The sequence below is a fragment of the Lynx rufus genome, unplaced genomic scaffold (genome assembly GCF_022079265.1).
Source record: "Lynx rufus isolate CCGP_SWC_20201006 ecotype Redwood Valley unplaced genomic scaffold, mLynRuf1.p SCAF_16, whole genome shotgun sequence".
Lineage (NCBI taxonomy): Eukaryota > Metazoa > Chordata > Mammalia > Carnivora > Felidae > Lynx > Lynx rufus.
The window spans coordinates 5,110,609-5,118,998 of record NW_025814830.1 but is presented as its reverse complement, the minus strand read 5'-3'; the positions used below and the strand labels follow the sequence as shown (position 1 = coordinate 5,118,998).

Here is an 8,390-nt window from a genome sequence, read left to right as displayed (position 1 = left end):
GACATTCCTCAGATGTGCCCATCACCCTCCTCCCCTCCCCACCCTCGGAGAAGGGCGGCTCTCTCCCAGCCTCTCCCCGCTGTCGGAGGCGTGGGTAGCAGCTTGGAGAACCGGCTGGGTGCTGCCCCTCCCCTTGGGCGCGGAGGTAGGCACCTGGCGGACGCCCCGGGTGGCAGGCGTCACCGCAGCACATACCCGGTCCCCGCGCGCCGCCGGCTCCTTGCGCGTCCTCCCCTCCCCGCCCTCACCCGCCGCCTGCCATGGACGGGCCCGCGGAGCCCCGGATCCCGGCCCTGTGGGACGGCCCTGAGGACATCTCGGACATCAGGTGAGGCCCAGAGCCCGGCGCGAGCCAGGAGATCCCCCCTCCACCCCGCCGCCTGGAGGAGGTGGCCTGGGGGGAGAGCCACAGGTCCGTTTCTGCCCCGGTGGCTGCCAGGCTCCTGCTGCCTCCCGCCTGGCCTGGCGGGACCCGGCTGGCCCTTCCACCCTGGGATGCAGGTCCCTCCTGGAAGGGAGTGGGGCACGGGCTGTGCCGAGTTGGCAGCTGGGACCTGTGAGGTGGCCCTGACCGCTGTGGGGCCTCAGTTTGTCTCTCTTTCGAAGGCGTCTTCCTGATGCGGGGCTGGGTGAGGGCAGGGATTTGGCTCAGAGCAAACGGTCAGGACACAGGAGGGTCTGTTGTCGCCTTTTCCTCCCGGACACCCCAAGGGACCCTCCGATGGGGGTGCTGCCCCTCACAGGGGCTCAGGATGTGGTCACTGCTCTGTTTGGGGGAGGTGGGAGACGGCAGGGGTGGGCGGGGCCCGGGATGCAGCTGGGTCCCAGAGCCAGAGCCCTTGTCCCCCCCGGGTCCCCGGGTCCCCAGCGGGGGAGCTTGGAGGGCCGGAGGATGGGCCCTGGGCTCCTCGGCCCGGCCCTCGAGGCAGAGGTCAGCACACAGCCCTCCCCACCTCCGGAGCATGACTCCTCCGTTCCTGGGGGTGAGTCGGACACTGGTCCGGTACCCCGCTTTCCGGATGGGGAAACTGAGGCTGAGAGGGAAAGTGCCACGGCCGTCGGTCTGCCCCCGGAGTCTGCGGTTCCTCCCGTCCTCCACAGCCTTGGCCACACCCGCGCCACCCCCCCCCCCCCCGCGCCCCCTGCCCGCGGCCCCGTCTTCAGATGAGCGAGTGGAGGCTCAGAGAGGGCAGGCAGCCAGCCCGAGATCACAAGGTGCGCTGCCTGCATGATCTCCGACCCCTGATAGCTTACTCTCCGGCAGGCCAGGCGGGCGGGCCAGGCGAGTCTGTCCGCTGGCCTTCTGGGCCCCCCCAGCCACCCCAGGCTGCAGTGTTGGGCCCCTCCCCTGCCCTCCCCTCCCCTGCCCTCAGCCTGGAGCCTTCCCGGGCTCCAGGGATCCCAGCACTTGAATTCTGAGAGCTGTGTGATGTGGACAAGGCTCCCAGGGGCTCTGGGCTCTGTGCCTCCGGGGCTGAGGTGCTCCGGGCTGTCCCCGCCCTGCTCCGGGAAGGCCTGGCATTTTCTGCTCCGCATTCTCCTGGCCCTTTCTCCTGGCCCTCTGGCTTTCTGCCCTGTCTCCCCCCCCCCCCAGAGCCCCCGGCTTCCCTCCACCTGGGAGCCTCCCTCCTCTCTGCTCCCCCACAGCCAGAGGGCCGGCAGATGGCCAGCCCTCGCTCAGTGCGTGACCTTGATCCAGTCACGTGCCCTCCTGAGCCTCAGGGTCCCCGTCTGAAAAGTGGGGGTCACGAACCGTCGCCCGTGAGCCACGTGTAGGCCCGAGCGAGTGCCTCTAGCCCCTCGGACTTTCTTCTCTGAGCTTCTGGAAGCCCTGGGCCCAGAGGGATGTGTCTCCCAGGGGCCCCTACCATCCCCTCTGGGCCCCTCCCGGGCTTAAGACACACACCATCCGCAGCGTGGGGCGGGGGCTCAGGGGCTCCCCGGAATCGTGCCTCCTCCTGGGTTTCCATCTGGGGATGTCCACATGGGTCCCGGTCACCCCAGGCTTTGCTGTTCCCTCCCGCAGGCGTGTCAGCCCCACCGTCCTGTCCCTGGACTCCACCCACACCCTCCTTCTGCCTGTTCCCCCCACGCCTCCTCTCCCACCACCCCCAGCCTCACCCCAGCCTCCCTGTCTCCCGTCCTTCCCAGAGCTGCCCCTCCCCTCCCCCCAAGTCCCAAGGTTTTCTGGGCCCTGGGGGTCAGGCCTCCTGCCTGTACCCCAGGACTTCACAATCCCTGGCCACATGCCTCACCTTCTCTGCCCCAGTGCCTTTGCACGTTCATTTCCTCTGAGGATTCCCGGAGAAGTCTTTTCTCATCTCCAAATCCACCCGTAGCCATCCCCAGCTCATGTTCCCTCTGTGGCTCCCTAGCGCCTATGCTGATGGTGTCTAAAACGCTTAAGACACAGATTTCTCTGTCCCAGAGAAATCCTACTCTGGAGCAGAAATACTTACTAGAGATCAAGACGGAGCTGGCTTTAAAATGGGGGAGCAGGGCCGGGGTCTCGCCGCTCGCCTTGCTTCTTCCGTGGGAGCTCCTCTCCACACAGTCCCCACCTTCCTCAATGCCTGAGCCCCACCTGGTTGCCCCCACACCCGCTCTCGGGGCCTGGACCTCCCACCTTCAGGCCTTTGCATGTTTCCAAACATTCCTTTGCCCGGGACGACCTCTCTCCCGCAAAGTCTTTCTCCCCCAATTTCGGATCCTTGGTCCCTGACCACGCCTCCAGCTTCAGAGGCATCCCACGCATCAAACCGTGGACAGTTCGCGGGTAGGGACAGAGTTGGGCCACCCCGGGGCCCCAGCGGGTCTCTGAGAAGGATGTCAAGGAATGAATGGAGGAAAGATGAGGCAAGCCCCGAGCAAGGATGAGGCAGGACCAGAAGGCAGGTGAGCAGGGGAGAGGAGGGGCAGACAGCAGGCAAGTCTGGATCACAGGGGAGCAAAGGGCAGTGGGACATTCCCATGGGGACCCTTGTTACGCAACCGCCACACGGGTGGCTCCTCATGTCCAGCGAAAGGAACGAATCACAGGACGCCAGCTACAGCGTAATTCCATTTTTTTACCGCCCCCCCCCCCTCAAACCCAAAAAGCCGATATCTCGCTGTCGGAGTACAGGCACTCAGGACAAAAGTCTCTTTAAAAAAGCGAGCCGCGGGGGACGGCGGGGGGCGGGGCTCAGTCCGTTGAGCAGCCTCATCCGACCTCGGCTCAGGTCATGATCTCGCGGGTTCATGGGTTCGAGCCCCGCGTCGGGCTCTGGGCTGAGGGCTGGGAGTCTGGCCGGCTTCGGATTGCGTGTCTCCCTCTCTCTCTCTCTCTCTCTCTCTCTGCCCCTCCCCCCACCCCCGAATAAAATAAACATTTAAAAGAACTAAAACCAAGAAACCAAAAGCAATGGACAAGGATTTCATCGGGATAGCGGTTGAGGAGCCCAGAGACACCCGCAAGGCCACGCTGCTCAGAATGTTCTCGTTCACGGGGTTTGTTAGAAATCAAGCCTTATAAATTGTGTGGGCGTCCCGTGTACCCAAAGGGGGTCCTGAGGGCAAAGTAAGAATTTGCCAAGGGAAATGTTAAAAGCGGGAGGCAGGCAGGACGCGTGGGCAGTTTGTGTTCAGCGTACGGTCCGTGGCGCCCAAGGCGACACAGGCCCGGGGGACGTTCGTCCCTTTTCGCCCTTGCTTATGCGCTCACCGCACCGGGTGCCTGCCACACGTTCAGCCACTTCGCCTTCACAACAAGTGAGATTAACCCGCGCAGATGACTAGCTCTTCTCATCCCGTTTATGGTTGAGACACCGGAGGCCCAGAGAGGTTGAGCGAGCTGCCCGAGGTCACACAGCTGCCGAGTAGGGTGTAGCCAGGGTTTGAACCGAGCCTGCCCGACTCGCAGGCCCTGGCTGGGATGAGCGAGACGAGGAAGGGGAAGCGGGCCCCAGCCCAGACCGGAGGCTTAGTAGGCCGCCTCCTGTGCTCCGCCACATTTCCGGGCCAGCCCCTCCTGGAGGGAGTCAAGGCCAGGGGAAGCCAAGCAGGCATTTGGACCTGTGGTTACCACCCCTCCCTCCCTCTGATCTTGGAGAGCCTCGTGCAAGGCCCTTTCTGATCTCTGCCTCTTTATGGCTGAGGTCCCCAGGCCAGGTTTTACAATCCCGCCCTCTCCTTCCCTGGGGAGGGCTGAGCCACCCCAAAGCTTTTATGGCTAGAGCCCTGCCGGTCCCCAGAGCTGCTTGGCCCAAGGAGAAGGGGCCCGCTAATAAAAAGGTCCCGAGCAATAAACAAATAATAAGACATTGGGCCTTGTCGCCTGGGTGGAATCTGGGCCCCAGATTTGGGCAGAGAGGGGAGGGGACTCCGGGCCACGGCGAGTAAAGAAGGTGCCTTGGGAGACGCTCACAGCCACCCCCCTCCCCAGACTCCCACGTGCTCTTTAGGGGCCGGAAAATGGGAGCATCCGAGGACCCTCTTGGAAAGAACTGAGCAGCCCGGTGTGCGGAAGGTGGGAGGGAGAGCGGTGCCCGGCGGGCCCTTGGTAGCATTGAATGCCGAGGCCAGGAGGGAGATGCTGGTGTTGCCGGTGAGGCCTGACCCAGAGGACTTTGCTACAGCGGACAAGGATGTGCCACACGGCTCGCTGGCTGGGACCCGCGGGGCAGACGGGGGCGCTAGGAGCTGCGCGTCTGCGAAATGGGTGCAGAGGGGGTGATGCCTGGGGACGGGTCAGACCCGGGCGCTCTCTGCTGAGTCAGGGTTTCTGCGGTTTTCTCTCCTCCTTCTCCAAATCCTGTGACCCCTCCTGAGCCAGGAACTCAGCTGCCAGGAAGGGTGGGGTCTGGGTGAAGAACGGTAATAATTACAGCCTTCCAGAGCATTCCCCATGCGCCAGGCCGGTTGAGGGCTTTGTGTGGGTCAGCTCCCTCCAACCTCACAACAGCCCTGTGAGGCGGCCGATGTGAGGATTCCCATTTTACAGGTGGGCAAACTGAGGCCCAGAGAGGACTCGTACATCTGAGCTTTGCTCCCAGGGCCTCCCCCCCAAGCCCCCCAGAGGGGACCTCAGAGGGGAGAAGAGGCTGTCACCCACACGGGACCAATGAGTCTGTGGTCTGTCCACCCTCCAGACCAACGCTGTCCCACAGATGCACAGCGTGAACCCCCAGGTAAACATTTTCTAGTAGCCACGTTAAAAAAAAAAAAAAGGGGGGGGCAAAAGGCACCGGCAAAACTAATTTCAATTTTGTATTTTATTTCACCCGCTATATCTGAGATGTTACCATTTCAACATGTAACCGATAGAACAAACTATAGATGAAATATTTTCCATTCTTCTTCTCATACTAAGTCTCTGAGGCTGAGCGGGTTTTTTTCTCCAAGGAGATGCCAAACTCCCATCAGAAAGACTTGATGGGCATGTAGCTCTCGCCCCATGGGGCCCCCCCGGGTGGCTCAATCGGTTAAGTGTCCGACTTCGGCTCAGGTCATGATCTCGCGGTCTGTGAGTTCGAGCCCCGCGTCGGGCTCTGTGCCAACGGCTCGGAGCCTGGAGCCTGCTTCGTATTCTGTGTCTCTCTCTCTCTCTCTCTCTCTCTGCCCCTCTCTTACTCACGCTCTGCCTCTCTCTGTCTCTCAAAAAAAAAAAAACATTTAAAAAATTAAATAAACAATTGAATAAAAAATAAACAAATTTAATAAACATTACAAACAAAAATAGACGTCACCCCCGTTACAGCTACGAAAAGTCAATTCCCAGGCCCAAGTCGTTCCAAACCTGCCTAGAAAGTTTTCTCACAACCGAGTAAAGGGTCAGGGTTGCGGTTGAAATCAATACTAATCAAATAGAACTAAAAGGGCCCCTGTTATCACGGCCGCATTTCAAGGGCCCAGTAGCCACACGCAGACAAGCAGAGGTCATACTGGCCGGCGCGGAGCGAGCTGTTTCCATCATCACAGAAAGTTCCGTTGGATGTATGTTGCAAGGGAGAGAGACAAAGGAGAGAGAGGAAAGTCAAAAAGAGCCTCTGGATGAAGGCACAGCACACACAGACATCCGAGGTGGGCTGGAGCATAGAGTATATAGGAAACAATTAGAACTCGATGCTGGGTACGGAACAACACCGGTCGTGCTGGTGTGGGGACCTGGGAGAGGTGGGGGCCGGTGGGAGCGCCATGAGTCTGCTGGCCCTTGAGGGACGAAGCCGGGGATACAGTACAAAGAGCTCTGAGAATTTGAAGGGAGTGATTCATTTCTTTAGCTAGATTTTTCTTTATAATTATTATAAAAGTAATATAGCGAAGTGATGTATCTCACGTGTTTTTAGGAAACCATTTAAAAGTTGATATAAAAGTTTTTAAGTTTCTTTCGTTTGAGAGAGAGAGAAAATACCTGGTTGTTTGCCCCAAGAAATGCGAACGTAGGCAAGGACATTGCGACAGCTTTAGGCAGAACAGCCTGATCTAGAAACAGCCGTGAACAGGGGGATGGATGGATAATCACGTGGGGATTGATTCATGCAGAATTCTACTCAGCTGCAAAAAAGGAAAAAATTCGAATATACACGCACACACCAGGGGATGTCGAGGACGTTATGCTCAGCAAAGAAGGCAGGTGCCGGAGTGCGTTCCATAAGATGAATGTTCTAGAACAGCCAAGACCAGACAGCTCAATTTATGAGGTAAATGCAGGACAGAGGTCACCACTCGGGCAAGGGCGGGGACAGGTTAGGAAGAGACAGGAGGAAACTTTCTGGGGCCGTGGACTCTTGCATATCTTGATGGGAGTTCGGACTGCGTGAGGATGTGCGCTTGTCAAAATTCCCTTAAGATTAAGACATTTCTGGGGTGCCTTGGGGGGGGGGGCGCTCGGTGGGTTGAGCGGTCGACTTAGGGTCAGGCCGTGGTCTCGCGGTTCGCGAGTTCCAGCCCCGCGTCGGGCTCTGTGCTGACGGCTCAGAGCCTGCAGGAAATCAGTATTTTTTGGAAGGAGAGGAGAGGGGGAGGGGGAGGGGGAGGGGAGAGGAGGAGGGGAAAGAGAGAAGAAATCTGAGGAGCTCACCCTGTGCCTATGTTTGCCTGTGCTTCTAAAATTTTCTTTTTTAACGTTTTATTTATTTTTGAGACAGGGAGAGATAGAGCATGAACGGGGGAGGGGCAGAGAGAGGGAGACACAGAATCGGAAACAGGCTCCAGGCTCTGAGCCGTCAGCACAGAGCCCGACGCGGGGCTCGAACACACGAAGCGGTGAGAGCGTGACCTGAGCTGAAACCAAGAGACTGAGCCACCCAGGTGGCCCCTCCCCACCTCCTCCACTTAGATTTTCTAAAGAGAAAGACAAATACGCATGTGCCTCGTTAAGCAAGTCTGCCGGACTTAAATGTAACCCCCCCAAGCCCCACCCACGTGAGGTGCTTAACACAGTAGAAATTCAAGGAGGAGTCACCATCCAGCCCCAAGTGCTTTGGGCCATGTGGTCACCTGTTTGGGGTCAGGTGCTTCCACCGGTGGTTTCCAAGTCCCCTGAGATGTCTCTGGTCCCACCAGCCAAGGGCAGGGGTGGGGGGGTGGCGAGCACACAGCAGCCACCGCCACTATGATTTAATTCAGAATTCAAGGTGCACGGAAGCCAGGACGTGGAAAATTCTAGTCTCACAACTACCCCAGACCCAAACCACTATCCGTCCTTATTTGTGATGCATTTCGAAGGAAGAGGCACACATCAGAACGTTTCATTGGAACCGGTCCCATATGTGCTCGCGGGATTTTCTTTTATTTTTTTTATTGGGAGGGGGAGGGGCAGAGAAAGAGAGAGAGAAACTTCTCAGCCCCAAAGCCCCGACACAGGGCTGGATCCCATGACCCCAGGGATCCTGACCTGAGCCGAAATCAAGAGTCCCGGATGCTCAACCAACTGAGCCACCCAGACGCCCTAATGGGATTTTCTTTTCTTTTTTAACTTTTTTTTTTTAATGTTTATGTACTTATTTATTTTAAATCCTTTTTAAAGTTTTTTAATGTTCATTTATTTTTGAGAGAGGAGAGACAGAGCATGAGCGGGGGAGGGGTGGAAAGAGGGGGAGACACAGAATCGGAAGCGGGCTCCAGGCTCCGAGCTGTCAGCACAGAGCCCGATGCGGGACCCGAACCCATGTACCTGGAGATCATGACCTGAGTCGAAGTCGGATGTTTCACTGACTGAGCCACCCAGGCGCCCCAGTGTTTATTTCTGAGAGACAGAGACAGAGTGCAAGCAGGGGAGGGGCAGGGAGAGGGGGAGACACAGAATCGGAAGCAGGCTCCGGGCTCCGAGCTGTCCGCACAGAGCCAGACAGGGACGCGGCGCTCGAACTCAGGAACCACGAGATCATGACCTGAGCCAAAGTCGGACG

General features: G+C 58.6%; 1 protein-coding gene across 1 annotated transcript in view; it reads left to right on the top strand.

Annotated features, from left to right (window-relative positions):
• The first annotated feature begins 260 nt into the window (after window positions 1-260).
• The window catches only part of SULT2B1 (sulfotransferase family 2B member 1), a 30,597-nt gene continuing 22,467 nt past the window's right edge, over window positions 261-8,390 (top strand). Inside the window, exon 1 of the mRNA XM_047077434.1 lies at window positions 261-328. Coding sequence (XP_046933390.1) covers window positions 261-328 — 68 coding nt within the window. The remainder of the gene's footprint in view (window positions 329-8,390) is intronic.